We start from the raw sequence: 20,481 nt of genomic DNA, 5'->3' as shown, positions 1-20,481 counted from the left end.
ACTAGCGCCGCCTGGCTACCAGCGCTGGAAACCCTCGCGGGAAAAATAAAAAATACTGGACACGAGAAAAAAAACACGCGCTACTGTCGTTTTTTTCCTTAGCGTCGTCTGCTAGAAGCAAAAACAGTGGTTTTTTTCTTATGTCCAGTATTTTTTATTTTTCCCGCGAGGGTTTCCAGCGCTGGTAGCCAGGCGGCGCTAGTATCGACTTGTCTACTTTTTAGTATAGGGAGTTGCACATCCTGTAGAGCGTCGAATGTTTTTCACGCGCATCCTTCATCCATGGTTTAAGGAGCTAACGCACCATCAAATTATCTTCTCCAATATAAAAGCTTACATCCTCTATGGTGTAATTTAAATTTGTTAATAATATTTCGGCAACAATAGAGGGCAAAATGGGACAACACTTACCAATTAAGAAAAGGACTATACAGACATAAAAAAAATAATAATGCAGTAGGTTTTTACCTTTCATGGAGTTTTATTTCACAGCCCACTCGATCCGCGCTCTGCTCACGGCATGGCCCCCAAGCCCCTCAATCAACCAAAAAAAAAAGAAAAAAAAGGCGACCGTCGGAATTTTGGCGGGAAATTCAAAGCAACCCAAAATAAAAATAAAGTTATGTAGAAGATTGTACGTTTATTGGCAATATCCTCTCTCATATTGATCCAAATCAGCTTAATTTTAATGAGAGGTTTGTTTTTACATACCCTTCATACTACAAACTTTTCATAAATTTAGAGTGTATAGTTTTTAAAAATCAAGTTTCCAATGACAAAATGATGGATTCAGAGCTACATTCAAAATAGCTTTGGATCTACTGGTCCAAATGTATGTTTTAATCTGTTCTGTAAAGTTTTAAAAGTTCGTCCAGACCACGTTTTTGATCCAAGAAACAAAAGTTACGGACCTACTAGGCTTCCACTGCGCCACTCACATGATGTCATATGCAGTAATAAATATAATCGTGCGTTGAAAATAATTCATACAAATAATTAATTATGGACCCAGCACGCTTCCACCGCGCCACTCTTCTTGTGTCACTTGAATTAATGATAATAATCGGGGGTAGAAAATGATTCATTCGAATTTAACTAAATTCATTATTCATCATAGTTGTTTACAAGTAGTATCGCTACACGTCGATTTGCCTTATTTGGTACGTTTAATTTTGAATAAAATTGGTATCTTTAAACATCCTTCTCAGCCAGATTGTGACGTGTAACGCAGAGGACCGTGGGTCGAAACCACTTGTTAAAATTGTACATTATTTAGAGTTATTGAGTAGAGTATACAATTTGAACTATCACAACCCAAATGCTCTTAAATTTCCAGACTAACGACATTTTAAATAAAGTTCACTTCAACTAGTTTTGACATTTTTTGTCCAGAACAGGTGTCTTTTTGCGAATAACAAGCCTATTAATTACTTACCTACCTAACTGTTAAAGCAGATACTATCTAAACTGTCCTTGTCAATACTTTAGTCGTTTATCTGTTCAATGGAAAATAATAATTTTAATAGCCGTCAATAACATCAATTTTATTGGACCCATTGTTGTTGTTTATTGTTAGTTTTCTTATAAAAACAGCAATCGCCTCTTGTAAACCAAGCAGTCGGTTATCGACGCTCTAGTCTAAAATGAGATTCACCCATTTTATTTTCAGCGCAGTGCTGTTGGTCGCTTGCAGAGGTGAGATACTCCAAGCTTTGGTTTAACTGTTTTTGTTGCAAACAAAATTTTGTTCGTTTATCCAGGCCTAAACCAAATTTTTTAAATTTAGTATTAAGAGCAAAGTGGGTATATAAATTGTTGTTCTAGATTGTTATCGCTTTGAGCGTTTTAATTCGCAACTTCTAGCATGAACGCGCTTCTTTCTCTTTGACTACTAATAGTTGGAATATGGCCGAGAAAATTCAAGAAACGAATAAAATATTAAAACTAGAATTAGTAAAGTATTAGTGTCTTCTCCTAGTTTTAATACTCTATGCTAGAAACACATAACTAAACTTTCTACATACCTATTCCTTTCATCAAATTAGCAAGAAGAGCATGATCATGCCAATCTCTTCTTTGTGAAGAGTTTAAACATTCAGCCTGAGTGCTTGAACTAGTAGCGATTACTAAACTACAATAATAGCTTTCTTACGTCATGATGTGATTGATTTTAGATTTAATTAGCAACTCCACCCGAAGGTGAAGTTTTCAAAAATTGAGGTTAGGCTCATTATATTGCTCCTCCCAACGGTAATCTTTAGTAAAAGGCGAAAGATTAATACGCTTGAGGAGAAGCCAGAGTATATAGACAAAGGGGCTTGCCTCGCTATATAAAGCTATTGTATTCAGCATAAATCCGTCGTAAACCAAAACTATTTGAAATATCATAACATAATACCTTCTAATTGAAACAATTAATTAATCGCATATGCAAAAACTAAAATAATATTGTCTATTTATAAATTTAGTTGGTTAAGTATTAAAGAATTAAAACAGAAATTACATCGAAGCTAAAGCGAATACTTGTATTCAGATTAAGCCTTAATAACAACATAAAGACAATAGCGTTGCTTATTATAATTTGAAGATGGCCCCGGTCAGGTTGTGTACTTTTGCTAGTAAATCACTATATGATCTTTGAAATATCGAATAGTTAAGGGATTCTATATGCATCAGAATATTTGAATGGGACAAAGTATTTGTAAATTTTTCAATGGCAAAAATCAAAATACAAGTATCTTGATCGCAGATCTTGAACTTTCAACCAACTGACCAAACATTTTTTCAGGTCAGCGAGAGCTTGACGAACTATGCGCCCAAGAAGAACCCAATGCAGTGGCTTTGAGAGTAAGTCAACGAAATTTTGTCAGAGTTCAAACCTCATATTAATTTAAATCATTCCGATGACAGTCAGAAGAGGACCCCTGCTCGTTTTCGTGTCTAAATGGTTCGACCAAGGTTTCTTCCGATAATACGGCTCCTGATGGAACACCATGCCAAGATCCAGAGTTTGGTCCCAGACAACGAGTGAGTATTTTTATAAATCCTGGTACTGTGTAATTCCGAGATAGATATAGTCTTCGTAAGAGTAAATGCATAAATAAGTTTGATGTGGAAAATTCCTGAGCTCCCCTTTGCAGATGTGAGCGGAAAAATTCTTAGAATGGAGTGAAACCTGGGTTCTAAGATTATTTTAGCTTAGCTGACCCTAGATTTCCACTTCCCCATGAGTATTACCTGATTTTTTAATGTAGTGAGGAATCGAGCACTTTCGATGGGCTTCAATTTCTTCTCTATACTCGATTTCCAACTTGTTTTTGTAGGGTGTATGTTTAGATGGTGAATGCCAGGCTCAACAAGAACCGCGCCCCCGACCACCACCCCGACCAAAAAGCAGTGAAAGCAGTGAGAGTAGCGAAAGCGGTAGCAAAGAGGGACGTGATGACAGAAGACGTCCAGACGACAGAGGCCGTGGAGGTCCAGACGGAGAACGAGGCCGAGGAGGTAAAGATGGAGGACGAGGCCGAGGAGGTCCAGACGGAGAACGAGGTCGAGGAGGTCCAGATGGAGGACGGGGTCGAGGAAGCGACAGGAGAGGCCCTGACGGTGGTAGAGTAAAGCGTCAATCAGGAGATGGTCCTAATGAAGACGAAGAAGGCGGTCAAGGAGGTAGAGGACAAGGAGGCCGAGGTGGACAAGGTGGCAGAGGACAAGGAGGAAGAGACGGAGGTAGAGGTGGACCCCAAGATGAAGGACAAGGCCAAGGAGGAAGAGGTGGACAAGGTGGCAGAGGACAAGGAGGAAGGGGCGGAGGTAGAGGCGGACCTGGAGGTGAAGGACAAGGCCAAGGAGGAAGAGGTGGACAAGGTGGCAGAGGACAGGGAGGCCGGGGTGGTGGTAGAGGCGGACAAGGAGAACCAGATGGTGAAGGGCAAGGTGCTAACGGAGGAGGACAAGGTCAAGGTGGTCAAGGCGGGCGAAGAGGAGGCCAAGGTGGTGATTTCTTTGATCAATTCTTTCCCTAATTCATTATTATTCTTCAAGACAAATTCAAAATGTGTATAGAATTAATTATTGAATTAAAATATGATTTCTGGAAATAACAATAGCATACCTGTTTCTAATTAAGTGACATTTTTCCTAACATCCTGCATGTTTTTGAAATATAGGCTGTAGTCATTTACGATGGTTTATTTGGACAATATATAAAAAAATTACAGTTTACCGCTAAAATTAATCAGGGTATACACGATACATTTTAGAACGCTCCGCGCCTTCAATAATACATTTTAGAACATAGGAGAACTTCAACGAAGAGTGTCAAGAAAGAAAATAGGATGCCAATGACGAAAATAAGAGTCGCTAAATAGAGTTTTCCCATGCCAATTGCCGCGCCTTCCGTAGAGGGTGTTAACTCTGGCAACTGAATCATTCCTTGCCATATTTGAAAATCGAGATCATGTTCTAATGATTTGTGTTCAAAATTCCAAAGAGCCCTTTTCAAAAATATTAACAATAAAATTACAGACTTCAAAAATTGAGTGTTTACATTTTTGTGCTGGAACTAAACTATTATGGCGAGTGATAAAGAAATAAAAGTTTCAATTTTGGATCCAGTTTAAAGCAACGGTTGGTTCTATTGATTACAATCAGTATAGAAAAGGGCAAAAAAAAAAAAAAATTCAAAATATTTTGCACTCACATATTACATAAGTGCACTTGCAACTCCTCATCAAATCCTTTACGAAAGACCCAAGAGAAATCTGATTCAAAAACGTGCTTTTTCGGAAAATAGAATCCATTTTCCTCTTGTCCACCAAGCACGCCCAAATTAGCAAAAACTAAAAGGGCCACGGTTTCCGGTAAAATGATCGCAGCTAGACCTTGTTGCAGCTCACCGAAAAAGTTGATCATGTTATACTTGGCCGGATCAAACGCTCCGTTGTATTTCATCACTTGAGCCCAAACTTGCTGATTAATTTTGTCGTTAGAATTCTGTGCAGAAATATTTTCATTTAGAAAACTTTATACCACAAAGCTGAACGAAAATTCACGTTTTGGTTATTGAGATTCTACTTCTAGTTCGGATATTCTAATTAAAGGACGAACAAATATACAAGTTTATCAATCTAGTACTTGCAAGAATTCCAGTTTTCAACTATGTCTAAAACTTGAAAATTCCAGCGATCAACTATGTGTAATGCCAGATAATAGAGAAGTATTATATACTTCTGGTAATACTTGAGAGAATTCCAGTGATAAATGTTTAATATTCGAGAGAATTCGAGCGATCAACTATGTGTAATATTCAGGGGAATTTAAGTGGTTTAATTATGCGTAAAACGTGGGAGAATTCCATTGATTCTAAGCATTAATTTTGTGTAATATTCGGGAGAATTCATGTGATCAACTACGTGTAAACCTCAAGGGAATTCAAGTGGTCAATTATGCGTAAAACGTGGGAGAATTTCAGTGATCATCTATGTGTAATATTCCAGAGAATTACAGTCCTCGAGCAATAATTTCGACAAGTTACGTAGTTTCGAGAAGCAGTAGCGTCGCTAGGGTTTGAAATTTGGGGGGGCTAAATCTGGGCAAACTAGTTATTATAAGAACTTAATAAAAAAATTGCATAATAATGGGTTCATTGGATAATGTGTAGACCTTTAAAACTACGTAATTTTGTGTCAACGTGAAATTATTCGTATTTTAAAGAAATACAGCCTTTTATTGATAAAAACGGAACCGATTATGAAGGATTTTCACTCGTCTTAAGTTTATTTTTAGTTTTGGTTAGCTTTTAGTCCACACTATTGGGACTCCCTTCGAAAGAACATGAAACATTTTACTCGTCTCCATCTGTTCTTTTCTTCAAAATTGTACTGTTTGATATTGAAATTCATCTCTGCAGAGATGAAACTTAACGAATCTATCATTATAATTTTTTATATATTGCTAAAGAATTTTAGGATGCTAACAGCAATTTTTTGGTAGGGTTTACGGATTTTTTTGGGGGGGCTAACTTTGGAATTTGGGGGGGCTATAGCCCCCCCAAAAAAGGCCTAGCGACGCCACTGTCGAGAAGTTAAGCGCGCCTTATACTTTTATGCAAATTTTTTTTTAAAAAAATTACCAACTAAACCTACTTTTTTGAGAACGAAAAGTAATTAAAACCGTCACCTTTAATTCGTAGTAAAAGGTTGTGCCTTCAACAAGAACAATTTTCATATCCGGAACATGGACAAAATCGGCCATTGATTCCAAATATTTCTTCGTAGCCGGAAGAGTTATTTTCGAGAGCATACAACTCGTGAAAGCCGACGTTAAACAAAACGAAGTAAAGATCCAAACAATCCATGAAATTCGATCACCCATATTGAAAATTTTCAAATTTCCACCTGTAATGAAATATATACATATATTTTGAATCGAAAACGCTATATTAATTTCAAAATATAAACGATGCTTATACTTTTGGAGAGTAGAGTCGATAGCGCTTTCCAAATGATGTGTCGTGGAGCGTACAGTTTACGATATTTGAAACGAAAATACACGAAACGATGAAACCAAATGTTGAAGCAACAAAAATAGAGGAAACTCAAAAACCAAACGACCCAAACCTTTAAAAATTTATTGGCTTCAATTATGGTACTTATAATTAATTATATAGGGACAGCTACGGTAATTACCTCATCAGAAAATACGTCTAAGACGGCAAACAAATTATTATCCTGGTTAATTGGATGTATGGAAAAAATTCGATATTTCATAGAATTTATCACGTGTGAAAATTTCAAGTATGGGAAAGTGTCGTGCCCCGCGCGCATTGGAATCAAGGAAATATCCGACTCCTATTATGAAAAATGTGAAAATAATTTAAAATATCTAGAAATTTTGAACCGTTCAAGGTGAAATAGCCCAATAAAGACGGAAATGGGTCTTATCTCTGGTTCGCTCATATACCGTCATATTGACAAATATATGACAGTTACCCAGAGCAGGGATAGATTTAATTTTAGAAGTAGGAATGGAGAACGTTTAGTACCAGCTTCAGTCCGACTCATAGCCCAGTATAGAGCCCCTCCCTCCAACACATAACGAAAAGCTTAAACTACGTTTTGATGAAGTTGCTGACGGGGACGGCGAAAAATATGTAATTCCTTTTTACCTCTGTCGCTATGACCCGCCTCTTCTTTCGTACCCCTCCGTCCCGTGGAAGGGGGTCCGGGACTTTGATGCGCGCCCACATTACTCTGTTCTCCATTCCTACTTCTAAAATTAAATCTATCCCTGTCCAGAGCAAAAGTGCGACACAGGTTAATGGAATATATTACGTTTCTAAGTAGGTATCCAATAATTCCGGTTCCATTATTTTCGGATATGACCGATCCATAGTAAAGCTGCTCATCTATGATGCTAGAAAAGCTACGAAAATTTCTAGAGTCAAATCAAAGTTAAACGAAAATTGTTTACAAACGCGTCTATTTTATACTTGATATTGAGAAGCCGTATAAAATGTAGCCAATAAAACCCAAAATGATCCGTCAGTTGCTGGCCACTTCCCGAAAGAAAGAATGGATACTGAAATGTTTTTAAAAAAAGCATTTACTTTACCAAAAATTCATAACCGTCCTCAAAGTACCATGATGTAAGCTCATTATCATAATGACAGTATTACGTATGCAAACGTCATACCCTTCTATCTCTTAGATCAGTGTCGTCCCTTTACTGGGTGCGAACAGAGGGAGGGATACACAGTCTACACCCCTCTCTACCGCCACTAGTCTATACATGTATACTAAAACCATCATCTAAACAAACCATAAAACATTCCGTTTCTTTTTAAACAAAGTATACAAGCATATTTAACCCCATTTTCCCTTTAATATCATGCTGAGCTCTCTTTATAAAACCAAAAATTAGCATGTATTCTCCTAAGGGGCTATTAACAAGAGGGACTCATCTCTTTCTCTAGATACATATGATATTCTGAAGAAAAAAAAAAAAGGTGTGGAGTGGTTTGGAATCGAACCAGGGTAAAAGATACAAGAACCAAACCCTTTACTTACTCAACTACTGAGTTCAATAATTCTAAGTTTGCATAAACAAGCTCAAAGTTGGGTGGAATTATCAGTTCAGTCATAAATTATAATTTCATCAAAATTTAACCCAAAAATTATAAGATTATATGTAAAATTAAACCCCACTTTTGACGTCGTCTAATTCTATCCTTCTAATGAATTATTTGAATATAACTCGTTAAATGCTTATAATTTACTAGAGAAAATAAAGCCAAGATGTAAAGTAGGGGTTAAATCAGTATTGTAGAAATAAGCGAGGAAAATTAGTTAGCAGAGTTAAAAGACAAACCTCAGCGCCAATAAATCGTACAAAAATTTGAGTCATAGCTGCTTTTCGTCAATCCAAGGTAGGTTAGAGTTTGTTTAAGCCACGATCGCGTTTGACAGCGAAAGGCACGAGCAAATATTTCGACCGTTAGCCGTTTGTTTACCGTTTTAAATTATATAGTACATACTGTTCAGTGTATAGAAAGTGACCGCAAAGCGTGACAATATTAGCTTGACTTTGATAATGGAATTTTTTGAAGTCAGTGCGCTTTGTTTAAAAAAAAAAACATTCTGGTTTCAAGTTTGGTTACTATACTTCGTACGTCTAGTACCAAATTACCTTAATTAATTGAAAATTTAATATTAAATTTAAAAAATTGTAACTTGAAATTATTAAAAATATTTAAGTATATAGATATCAACAATTTTACGAAATATGGAAACATTAAGTCGGTTAGCACGTTTCTGCACGCAATGATTTTTACTTTTAACCCATTTGAAGTAGATGGTAGCATGGATACTTTCAGGTTGCCTGGAAAGTGTTATTTGTGGAAAATGGAAAAACATGAAAAACAAAACGGGTAGTCGTTAAGAAAAGACCGGTTACCAGGTCGAAGAGACCATTTCAGAAATTACATACAGATATACCAGCACACAGGGACAATGTCTCCAGGCGGGGGTTGCTAGCCAACTCGCACTGCCTCTAGCGATGCATCTTGGCGAGAGGGAAAATACCCCAATGACCACCCCACCCCCTGTATGTTGATTTCTCGGTATGTACTTTCCGAAATAGTCCATTGTGTTGATCTAACTTTAGCGGGAACGCCGGAGTCCGGAGCGAGTAATGCGTAACGGAACTCATTCTCGCGCTAACCGTTGCTAATTTCGCACTGATAGGAAAAACATCGAAAGTTATTTGGTTCGACTAAAGTAAGTTTGAAAATAAGACCGCGTTTAATCCTTTATTTAGAGTAAAAATATCGTAATATACGAGCTGGGATTGCAGCTCGTATATTACTCAATAATCACCTACTAGTTAGTTTATTTATGTCTGGTCTGAATTAGGGGTTATAAACTTAGATGAAGATAATTATATCCTAAAATTGTAATTAAGAAACGTAAACACACGGACTAAAGGCTTTTTAATGAAAACCCGTTCCATTTTTCACTCCAAATGTATAGGCGACTGCAGCCTATAAAAATATAACGAACTAAAATAATACTTTCATTCAAGAATACAGAGAGCTAATAGGAATTCATTGTGATAGCTATTTTCTCAGCGTGGGATGAGCAAGATTAATGATTATGCGTTTCCCTGGTGAATAACCTGTCTCGTTACGAGTTGCACCTTGGGCGTGCGCCTGACTTCGCGTTGCTACCAATCAAATTAAGAAATCACATTTAGAAAGACTCCATCAGAATTATGAGGCATGACGGATATTTCTCAAGCCCGGCCCACAAAACCCGCATAGAAATGAACAAGGGAAATATGGGGGGCACAATGATTCCTCTTAGCCGTATGTTTTCCAGGTTATATAATGAAGGTTATATTAAATCAATTTGGGTCATTTGAATATGCCTCTCATAACTACTATATCAACACACGAGACAAACGTTTGCCCTACCAGGAAGTTCGGCCGTCATGTAACGGAACTTTTGTTTATTTTTAACGTATATTTTGACTTTTATTTTACGCAGGACCAGGAGTCTATTTCCCACGTTATTCTTTATTATCATACTCGCTTATAACTTTCTAAACTCATAATCATAATAATTGGTTTTACGCTTTATAAAAAAAAAGAGCAAAAGCCACCTGTCCGTCGAGACATTTTCATAAGTTTTCGGGACGCCATTTTAAAAAATGGCGACAAATCTAAACCCAAAAGCCATAGAGCCCGTCTATAGACTATAGGGGACCAGTGCAATAAATATTAGAGAAATATGTTGATATCCACGGACTTTGTTCCATAAAGAATGTTATGTTTACAATTCTGGCCGCCATTTTTTTAAGATTGGAAAAATCTTCCTTAATACGTGCCTACTACCGAAGAGTAACGTCCCTGCAAAAATTTCAGCCTACTATGTGAAGCGGTTTAAGCTTAGCGTTGATTATTAGTCAGTCAGGGCTTTGACTTATATCATAAGTTTATAGGATATGTTCTATAAGTATGACACTACCTATACTTCGTAAAGCTAAAATGTTCTTAACAGGCTTTTTTTGGAGTTCGCTGCCGTCCCAACCTTGAAAAGAACTCATATTTCCATAATGTTACTTATTTATTTCAACGGTGCAGTTTGGTCAAACTCGGAAATGAACGAATTGGTCTCCTGACACAAACTGAAGACTAACATTATCATTTGGCTTTGACTTGAAGGGGTTATTTTGAGAGTATATACACGTTACCGTTACGTAACCGTTATCCTTGATGTCATGGCATTCACTATAAATTAATAACTCGTATTGTTAAGCTCAGATATAGGTAAAGGTTTCAAACGACACGAGTGACAATGATATCGTAAATTATAGCCTACACAACCGAGTAGATAAAATAATGACGTGCGTGTTAACCATAGCAAACCACTGTAGTGACGAGTTGAATTTATAATGAGAATGTTTATCAGCATCTACTGGGAATTGCCAGGGAACACTCAACGAATTGCAAGACGATAAAATGGATTTTGCCCGTATTCCAAAATTCCCAGTAGATTTTTCATTTTCTCAGAAGTTAAGCACCATAATAAATTTACAACAAGAAATACTATGAAGAATACAGCTCAAATTTGTGGGTTAAACAAATTAAACAATTTTTATTGTTAGTTACGTCACGAACGATAATGGGACGAGGTTCGTCACACTTGACCCTAGCGTTACCAAAGTTTTAAAAATTTTAGAAATTAGTTTTAAACGTCCCTAAAATCGCAAACTTTGTGGTAATTCGCTCAATCCTAATCATTACACTCATTTAATCATCCCGTTAAAGTTATTGACAGGATCATAATTAATGCGTCACATAAAAATATTAATTAGAATAGTCAGCCTGTCACAATAAATTCTTCGGTATCTAAGTTGGCCATTGCAAATATTTTCACAATGATTTTCCTTAGTTAAGCGTTCCATGATTAAAATAAATGATTTTAAAAACCTTGACAGTGAACAAATGAAGGCTTGTCTTTAAAACTTAATTCGCGTGTTTAACAGCTATGTTTTAGTTGAAAATCATAGGTCGGTGTCGAGCATTTCGAATTTTACAGTTCTCGATGTACGCTCTACTCTACAAAAAATGGGCAATTGCATATCCCGTTATTTGCTCTTTACTAGGGAATCTTTTGGAAGCTCTGGCGCAAGTACTTCAAAAGAAATACCTTGATGAAAACAACGTCGAAGTTCTAAGCATGTATCGGTGGATCATTGGTGCCATTTTAATTCAGATATTTTTACCATTCAACGAACTTCCAAGTATGAAAGAAATACGATGGAAAAAGGTAAGATTCAATATGTGACCACCAACACTGGGAGTTAATTGAAGGTGGCGTTATCAACCACGAAAATCATATAGCCCGTCTATGGGTTATAGATATCAACCAGTATTTACTAAATATCTCTGATAGAAGTACCTTAGAATTTTGATGATCGGTCAGTTACCAAATGGAAAATTTGACTCGAGACAATTTGTAAATTATGTTAGGTGCAAACTTGTAATTTGGGGGTAGAGTTAGGTCCAATCATAAGCATATCGTCCAATAAGTACTCTTGGTAAGTGGGTAATCTCACGCCAAAGATACAGTGGGCTCTAAAGTGCTAAAATTGGTCAGAGAAAGGAGTGTTTGGTGTGCTTTGGCAAGCGCACGGAGTGCTCAACTTGGCGGCTGCACTGACTTGCACACAGATACACCAATAAACTTGTAAACTAGCGTTTCTAATCATGATAATAACTTTAGATAACCTACGAGTTAATGTGGATCATCGGCTGGATAGGTTACTTTTTTACATCGCACTTTGCCTTGATTTTCATCTCGCAAACAGACGTATCGGCCATTTTAACGCTTAACGCCATCATAGTTAGTCTGGCCTCACCAATAGTTACTAAAGCTAAGCTACAAAAATGGACACTGTTCGGCTCTATTTTGGGCGTCATAGGAGTCTTCATTATGAGTGAACCGACCTTCATCTTCAAGGATGGCATCGCAGTCAATTACAAAGGCATCCTAATAGCTCTAACCGGCACGTTTTCGTTAACCTTAGCTTGTTTCGTGTCCAAGAAAATTGACGTCTCTAATCTTTGCCTCTTGAACTACATTCTTTACGTATCAATGGCGGTATTTGGTGTTTTACCTGTGTTAGGATTAAACGAAGATGGGGCATTCAAGCTCGGCTGTAAAGTGTCATTATTGGAAATAACTTTATCTGGGGTTTTTACCGCTTCCAGTGCGCTGATATGCGCTTTGGGGTATCAAGCCGGGGATTCTAGCATTCAAGCCCTCGTGGGCATTTCTATGATTCCGTTCTCGTTTGTGTTTGAAGTGTTTTTGAACGGATTTGAACCATCCAAATACACGCTGATTGGAGGAGGGATTCTAATCTTGGGATTGACCTCGCGCTTTTTCTCTACATTTCGTTGTAAAAATTCCGATAACGAAAGTATATGTAGTGACGAAATGCAGGGAAATTATCGCACCTTTGCGAGTATTTATTTCATGCGCCCATAGTAAAAAACAAACTATTCACACTCCATACGCTTTATCGTCCTTGTTTTTAAGCTAGACAGTTAAGAGATCTGTATAAGCTTCGATTCGATCAAGGCCGTGTAAAATTTGTTAACTAATGAAGAGTCTGTTTCTAAATCATGTTTTACAGACTCAGTGTTTTCAGAGCCTTACAAACAATTCAATTAATGAATTAATAATTCTATTAATTGCGAATTCAAATCTTTGTGACGTGTTTAAATGTACTAAAATTGAAGAGTAAATAAAAATTTAAAGTGAATCTGCAAATATTTTTCTTCTTTATCTATGTAAGTGAAAGTCAAATGCTGTCCTCACCACCAAGCTGAAACTAATTTTGCTAGGGAAGGATTAAAAGAGGGACATCAGTCAAAATAAGGCAAATGAATTAATACGCTTCAAACGAGCGACGGTGACCTCAAGTCAAAAAGTTGAGTCAGCAAAAATTGGTTTGTGATTCAACTTGTCAAACTTCGGTCCACACGACCCAACTAGTTTACTCAACTCGACTCATCTAAATGGGTCAAAACGTTGTATCAGTATGTCATTCGAGTAGTACGAACATGTGTGAAGCAAAGGTCGAAAAATATTTTCCTTCCCTATTTGAAAAACAAAATACAAAAACATTGAAATAGGCAAACACAGTCAGGGAACACCCAACTACCGTCATGATGTTAAACCGCATATCATACGACTTTTCATTTTCTCTGACGCCACGTATCGTACTTAATTTACAAACATTGGTATCGAACCTCTTCAATTAACACGGTAGATTTTTATGAGTTAAACCATAAGTTTATAAGATATGTACCATAAGTATGTCACTACCCATACTTCGTAATGTTAGAGGCTTAATGAGAGCTAGTTCAAGAACGACGTGAGAATTGACTACACTCGGTTTTGCAGTCCATCATCCTCTTTAGTCTGTACTAAGCCTTTAACAGGGCCTCACTAGGCGTCGCTTTACGAGAATCTATGACGTTTCACCTACGTCACTTCATGACAAGCTCTCGTTAACGAGTGACACACTTATGGAACATGTCTTATAAACTTATGGTTAAACATATTGAAACGCGTCTTTTGAAGACTTCGGTCCCGTTAATAGGGACGTGAGAAGAAAAACTTGTGGGGCGTTTTGTTAAGGCTATTACGCGCAGCCCTATTAATAAGTAATTTCACTAAGTTCATTGTCCATGTAGAGTCGTTTTGCGTCATAATTAACTACGGACAAAAAAATTCTTCGGTCACTAATAATGAAAAAAACCAACAAAAAAAACCCCTATAACCATAAAAATATTTTCACAGGTTCCTAAGTTAAGTGTTCCATGGTGAAGCTGCAGTGTTATTAAAACCTTCACAGAGAACAGCTGTTTATCAAAAGAGATCGGAAATTATGGTTTAAATGTAAACTATAGGTCGGTGCCGGGCATTTCGAATTCTACCGTTCTCGATGTACGCTACACTCAACGAAAAATGGGCAATTGCATGGCCCGTTATTTGTTCTTTACTTGCAAATCTTTTGGAAGCTCTGGCGCAAGTATTTCAAAAGAAATACCTTGACGTAAACAACGTCGAAGTTCTAAGCATGTATCGATGGATAATTGGAGCCATCTTAATTCAGATATTGTTACCGTTCAACGATCTTCCAAGTATCAAAGAATTACAATGGAATAAGGTGAGCTTCTTCTCGAGAGAAGTGTACCACAAAGCGGTGTAATTGTATCATGATTCTTCCCAACATCCCTAAACATTTGGAGCAAGATTTCTAAACCGAATCACATACGCGATAAATTGTTCCCTCGTTATTACTCTATTAGCGCTTAACTATTTGCCAAGGCGCGCTTCTAGATTTTTGTTCCTGGCGAGGTTTGTGGGATTATTGCTGGGGATTTAGAGCCAAACAAATATAGAATTCACCCCACGGTGCGATGGCCATCTATAGTTTGATGAGCGGGAAAGCAAACAAAAAGGGTGAGCCTGGGAAGAATCATGTTACATAACTAAAGAATTCAGAGGATACAAAGTGTCATCCTTCTATTATCCCCTTCATACATAAAGACCCGTATTACGCTCGGGAACTCAGCATTATAAAATAGTAATATATCGACAAACAAACTTGAGTGTTTCTAATCATGATAATAACTTTAGATAACCTACGAGTTAATGTGGATCATCGGTTGGATAGGTTACTTTTTCGCATCACACTTTGCCTTAGTTTTCATCTCACAAACAGACGTATCGGCCATCTTAACGCTTAACGCCATCATAGTTAGTCTGGCATCGCCAATAGTAACTAAAGCGAAACTACAAAAATGGACACTGTTCGCCTCTATTCTGGGTGTCGCGGGAGTCTTTATTATGAGTGAACCGACCTTCATCTTCAACGATGGCATCACGGTCAATTACAAAGGCATACTAATAGCCCTAACTGGCACGTTTTCGTTAACCTTAGCTTGTTTCGCGTCCAAGAAAATTGACGTCTCAAATCTGTGCCTCTTGAACTACATTCTATACGTATCGATGGCGGTATTCGGTGTTTTGCTTGTGTTAGGATTAAACGAAGATGGGGCATTCAAACTCGACTGTAAAGTATCACTATTGTCCTTAACGTTTTCGGCGGTTCTTACCGCAGTGAGTTCCCTGATATATAGTTTAGCGTATCAAACTGGGGATACTGGCATTCAAGCTTTCGTGGGCATTTCACAGATTCCGTTCTCGTTTGCGTTTGAAGTCTTTTTGAACGGATTTGAACCATCCAAATACACGCTGATTGGAGGAGGGATTCTTATCTTGGGATTGACTTTGCGCTTTTTCTCTACATTTCGTTTTAAAAATTCTGACAAAGAAAGTAGAAAAAGTATAAATAGTAAGGAAAGTAGAAAAAGTATGAATAGTAACGAAATGCAGGAAAATTATCGCACCTTTGCGAGTATTTATTTTATGCGCCCATAGTAATAATTGTAAACACCTTTATGACGTATTTAAATGAGTCATATATAAGGACAATTATTTCCAAAATATTCAATCTACAAGACTACAAAGGGGACTTTCTTCCAAAAGTATTTGAGCCAATAAAAAATATAAGATACGAAGAATTAAATGAAGTGTTTTTCCTAATCATACTCCTATAAAAAATTAATAAATACGGCATTAAATATTTCGGTATGTTATTCAGTGACTTTGACCTAGTAATAAGCCTATATCGATAAAACTACGCGAATACCCCTCCTAATAAGTCAGAAGTAATGTAAGCAGAGACTATGTACATTTTTTTAATTTAAAAATTTAATAATAATGCTAATTAAAGCCTTTTATTTGGATATTCCTGACAGTGGAGAAGGTAGTATGTACTCAGTCACGGTTCTTGCGCGAAATATTTGCTAGATATCAACAAAAAGCAGGCGTGACCGCTATAATTGTTGAACTTATTACGAGTTTTTATACACTTCTGCCACTATTTATAACAAACGCCTTGTTAGGATAAAACTTTCCCATAGTCGACACGCAATCAACGAATATCATTGCCATTTTCCAAATTGAAAACATTGTTTCGTAGAATAATCAAGGCATCAGATACCATGACAGCGTACTATTGGCAATGAGAGTTGTTATTGTTGAAGCTGTTTCCCACTGGCCGTTAGTTATCAGTGACCATGAAGTATAATCGTAAGACTTTCACGATCTTCATAAGTATGAGTCGAAACATAAGTTCATAAGATATGTTCCATAAGTTTGTCGCTGGTTACTGACTCTGCAGAGAGCGTGTCATGAAGTGAGGTAGGTGAAACGTCATAGATTCTAGTAAAGCGACGCCTGGTGAGGCACTGTTAAAGGTTTAGTAGGCCATTTCCATTACCAGGACCCACCACGACACGCCTTTTACAAAGAACGAATGCTTGTATCCAATATCTCTTGTACCCATACTTAGGAGAAGATGATAAGCGGTAACGCGATACATTTCTAAATTAAACTTCCCCTACCATTTACTCTACAAAAATGAACCGCCTCAATAACAAACTATACTTTAAACAAACGAACATCGAAAACATTTTTCTCTTTTTAAGGCCTCAATGTATTGAGATATTGACCCAATTCTATATCAATCAACGGGATTGGCGAACAAGGCCAGGCTTTATTAAAGGGATACTTAGTGCCAGGAGTTCATAATAACCCACTTCGGGGGGGGGGGGGAGTATGAAACTTTTTAAAAAGCCCTAACAACAAAGTTTCGTCATAAAGCTCAGCGGATTCATACACTGCTTAACCCCCAACTTCCGGTTTAGTGTATGTAGTGACGAAATGCAGGGAAATTATCGCACCTGTGCGAGTATTTATTTCATGCGCCCATAGTAAAAAACGTGAACTATTTTCACGCCATACGCTTTATCATCCTTGTTTTTAAGCTAAACAGTTAAGAGATCTGTTTAAGCTGCGATTCAAGGCCGTGTAAAATTTGTTAATTAAAGAAAAGTCTGTTTCTTAATCATGTTTTACAGACTCAGTGTTTTCAGAGCCTTACAAACAATTCAATTAATGAATTAATAATTATCTTAATTGCGAATTCAAATCTTTGTGACGTGTTTAAATGTACTAAAACTGAAGAATAAATCAAAATTTAAAGTGAATCTGGAAATTGAAATAATTTTCTTCTTTATCTATGTAAGTGAAAGTCAAAAGCTCAGTCCTCACCACCAAGCTGAAACTAATTTTGCTAGAGAAGGATTAACCAAATATGGTCAAATGAAGTTATACGTTTCAAACGAGCGAAAGTGACCTCAAAGTCAAACCAATTAGTTTACTCCACTCAAGTTGACTCATCTAAATGAGTCAAAAAAGTAGTAGCGTCTGAAAAGGCCTTTAATATCCAATTTAAGTAGTACGAACATGTGTGAAGCGAAGGTTGGGAAATATTTTCCTTCCCTATTTGAAAAGCAAAATATAAAAACATTGTAGTCAGGGAACACCCAACTATCGGCAAGATGTTAAACCGCGAAACATACGACTTTTCATTTCCACTGACGCTACGTACCATACCAGAAGTATATAATACTTCTCTTCGAGAGAAGTGTACCACAAAACGGGGTAAGTGTAACGTCACTGTCCCCCAACATCGGATCATTTAGAGCAAGGTTACTAAACCGTATCACATACACGATAAATAGTTCCCTCATCATTACTCTATCAGCGTTTAAATATTAGGCAAGACGCGCTTATGCATTTTTGTCCCACGTCAAGACGAGGTTTGTGGGATGATTGCTGGGGATTTAGTGCCAAACAACTATAGAATTCACCTTACGGTGCGATGCCTATTTGTAGTTTGATGAGCGGGAAAGCAAACTAAAAGGGTGAGCCTCTGAAGAATGACGTTACATAAATAAAGCATTAAGAGGATACAGAGTGTCATCCTTCTCCTATTATCCCCTTCTGACCATACTTAATTTACAACCAACGGTTGAAATTGAAACGCGTCTAATTAATACCTCGGTCTCGTAAATAAGGACGTAAGAATCACGATAACTGACCGTTGCGTTACCAGAGTCTGAAGCGTAATCATCGCTTCACATTGCCAATTAAGGAAAAACTTGTGGGTCGTTTTGTTAAGGCTATAACTCGCAGCCCTATTAATAAGTAATTTCACTAAGTTCATTGTCTATTTATAGTTTCTTCGCATCATAATTAGCGCCGGACGATTCTTCGGTCACTAATAATAATAATAAAAAAAACCGCCCATATAACCATTACAAATATATTCACGGTTAAGTTCCTTAGTTAAGTGTTCCTTGGTGAAGCTGCAGTGTTTTTAAAACCTTCAATCTGCACAGCTGTTTATCAAAACAAGTTCTAATGTTATGATTTAGATTTAAATGAAAAATATTGGTCGGTGTCGGGCATTTCGAATTTTACAGTTCTCGATGTACGCTTCACTCTACGAAAAATGGGCGATCGCCTGGCCCGTTGTTTGTTCTTTACTCGCAAATCTTTTGGAAGCTCTGGCGCAAGTACTTCAAAAGAAATACCTTAACGTAAACAACGTCGAAGTTCTAAGCGTGTATCGATGGATAATTGGAGCCATCTTAATTCAGATATTGTTACCATTCAACGATCTACCAAGTATCAAAGAAATGCGATGGAATAAGGTACAGATCTTTCAGTTGAGGGAGGATATATGATTTGTTAGATAATTTACACGACCATATTAGTGGGTTGAATGCTCGAGGAAAGCTAAAACCCACCAATATGGATGGACCTACTACTTAGTAGTAACGTCTCTGTATAATTTCACCCTTCTATATGTAAGGCGTTTTGGGTTGGTACTAATACCAGGAGTAAAATTAAGGTTTTGTATGCACTCCTGCTAATGCATGTAGACTAATATTAATGCCCGGGAATTCAGCAATATAAAATAGTAATAGACTGACAAAAACTCTTGAGTGTTTCTAATAACTTTAGATTACCTACGAGTTAATGTGGATCATCGGCTGGATAGGCTACTTTTTGTCATTACATTTCGCCTTGATTTTCATCTCGCAAACAGACGCATCGGCCATCATAACGCTTAACGCCATCATAGTTAGTCTGGCCTCACCAATAGTTACTAAAGCGAAACTACAAAAATGGACACTGTTTGCCGCAATTTTGGGTGTCGTAGGAGTCTTTATTATGAGTAAACCGACCTTCATCTTCAACTATGGCATCGCAGTCAATTACAAAGGCATTCTAATAGCCCTAATTGGCACGTTTTCAGGAACTTTAGTTTGTTTCGCTTCCAAGAAAATTGACGCCTCAAATCTGTGCCTCTTGAACTACATTCTGTACGTATCGATGGCGGCATTTAGTATTTTGCTTGTGGTAGGATTGAACAAAGATGGAGAATTTAAACTCGACTGCAAAGTGTCCCTATTTTTGTTAACGTCTTCGGGAGTTCTTACTTCAGTGGGTTCCCTGTTTTATAGTTTAGCGTATCAAGCCGGGGATACTGGCATTCAAGCTCTCATGGGCATTTCACAGATTCCGTTCTCGTTTGCGTTTGAAGTGTTTTTGAACGGATTTGAACCATCGAAATACACGCTGATTGGAGGAGGGATTCTTATCCTGGGAATCCCAGGATAGGCTGGGATTGACTTCGCGCATTTTCTCTACATTTCGTTGTAAAAATTCTGACAAAGAAAGTATAAATAGTAAGGAAAGTAGAAAAAGTATGAATAGTAACGAAATGCATGGAAATTATCGCACCTTTGCGAGTATTTATTTTATGCGCCCATAGTAATAATTGTAAACACCTTTACGACGTGTTTAAATGAGTCATATATAAGGACAATTATTTGCAAAATATTTAATCTAGAAATGGCACTTTTTTCCAAAAGTATTTGAACCAATAAAAAAATATAACATACGAGCATTAAATTAAGTG

General features: G+C 37.2%; 3 protein-coding genes, 1 long non-coding RNA gene and 1 other non-coding gene across 11 annotated transcripts; 2 read left to right on the top strand and 3 right to left on the bottom strand.

Annotated features, from left to right (window-relative positions):
• Positions 1-621: 621 nt before the first annotated feature.
• LOC149673942 (uncharacterized) lies at positions 622-3,372 on the bottom strand. Its single transcript, XR_016366959.1, has 4 exons — positions 3,238-3,372; positions 2,025-3,175; positions 912-1,762; positions 622-849 (listed from the first exon to the last, which is right to left on the bottom strand). It is a non-coding gene; the product is annotated as an uncharacterized LOC149673942 (long non-coding RNA).
• On the bottom strand, positions 2,186-2,304 carry LOC149673943 (U5 spliceosomal RNA). Its single transcript, XR_016367056.1, has one exon. It is a non-coding gene; the product is annotated as a U5 spliceosomal RNA (small nuclear RNA).
• Positions 2,604-4,106, top strand: LOC149673941 (uncharacterized). The gene is made up of 4 exons (XM_089839747.1): positions 2,604-2,734; positions 2,789-2,847; positions 2,911-3,027; positions 3,324-4,106. The coding sequence occupies exons 1-4, from the start codon at positions 2,686-2,688 to the stop codon at positions 4,023-4,025; spliced, it is 927 nt and encodes a 308-aa protein (XP_089695873.1). The 5' UTR covers positions 2,604-2,685; the 3' UTR covers positions 4,026-4,106.
• A 70-nt stretch (positions 4,107-4,176) lies between these two features.
• Positions 4,177-20,084, bottom strand: LOC149673939 (uncharacterized). Of its 7 annotated transcripts, none has more exons than XM_089839742.1 (8): positions 20,000-20,084; positions 7,493-7,581; positions 7,335-7,425; positions 6,690-6,851; positions 6,473-6,620; positions 6,181-6,398; positions 4,703-4,995; positions 4,177-4,496 (listed from the first exon to the last, which is right to left on the bottom strand). In XM_089839742.1, exons 4-8 carry the CDS (start codon positions 6,825-6,827, stop codon positions 4,277-4,279), a joined length of 1,017 nt encoding a protein of 338 aa, XP_089695868.1. In that variant the 5' UTR covers positions 6,828-6,851; positions 7,335-7,425; positions 7,493-7,581; positions 20,000-20,084; the 3' UTR covers positions 4,177-4,276. The 7 variants fall into 7 exon arrangements, with proteins under 7 accessions (XP_089695868.1, XP_089695866.1, XP_089695865.1 ...); XM_089839740.1 differs by lacking the exon at positions 20,000-20,084 and adding an exon at positions 19,530-19,621; XM_089839739.1 differs by lacking the exon at positions 20,000-20,084 and adding an exon at positions 19,526-19,614.
• Positions 11,607-13,055, top strand: LOC149673940 (uncharacterized). Its single transcript, XM_089840035.1, has 2 exons — positions 11,607-11,831; positions 12,288-13,055. Exons 1-2 carry the CDS (start codon positions 11,607-11,609, stop codon positions 13,053-13,055), a joined length of 993 nt encoding a protein of 330 aa, XP_089696161.1.
• Positions 20,085-20,481: the final 397 nt, after the last annotated feature.

This window comes from Phalangium opilio, unplaced genomic scaffold (genome assembly GCF_054372755.1).
Source record: "Phalangium opilio isolate 3A_F unplaced genomic scaffold, DU_Popi_V2 ptg000048l_1, whole genome shotgun sequence".
Classification (NCBI taxonomy): domain Eukaryota; kingdom Metazoa; phylum Arthropoda; class Arachnida; order Opiliones; family Phalangiidae; genus Phalangium; species Phalangium opilio.
Note: the sequence above shows the minus strand (reverse complement) of the source record. Positions and strands in the feature narration are given on the sequence as shown.

What these genes read in the sequence shown, in the direction of transcription:
- LOC149673941 (XM_089839747.1), top strand. Translation starts at nt 2,686, where the DNA reads ATGGGACAAAGTATTTGTAAATTTTTCAATGGCAAAAATCAAAATACA. An exon ending in TGGCAAAAATCAAAATACAA is followed by an intron (nt 2,735 to 2,788) that starts GTATCTTGATCG and finishes ACATTTTTTCAG; the next exon opens with GTCAGCGAGAGCTTGACGAA. An exon ending in CCAATGCAGTGGCTTTGAGA is followed by an intron (nt 2,848 to 2,910) that starts GTAAGTCAACGA and finishes TTCCGATGACAG; the next exon opens with TCAGAAGAGGACCCCTGCTC.
- LOC149673939 (XM_089839742.1), bottom strand. Translation starts at nt 6,827, where the DNA reads ATGCGCGCGGGGCACGACACTTTCCCATACTTGAAATTTTCACACGTG. An exon ending in TAGACGTATTTTCTGATGAG is followed by an intron (nt 6,621 to 6,689) that starts GTAATTACCGTA and finishes AAATTTTTAAAG; the next exon opens with GTTTGGGTCGTTTGGTTTTT. An exon ending in CCTTTTACTACGAATTAAAG is followed by an intron (nt 4,996 to 6,180) that starts GTGACGGTTTTA and finishes ATTTCTGCACAG; the next exon opens with AATTCTAACGACAAAATTAA.
- LOC149673940 (XM_089840035.1), top strand. Translation starts at nt 11,607, where the DNA reads ATGTACGCTCTACTCTACAAAAAATGGGCAATTGCATATCCCGTTATT. An exon ending in AAGAAATACGATGGAAAAAG is followed by an intron (nt 11,832 to 12,287) that starts GTAAGATTCAAT and finishes TAATAACTTTAG; the next exon opens with ATAACCTACGAGTTAATGTG.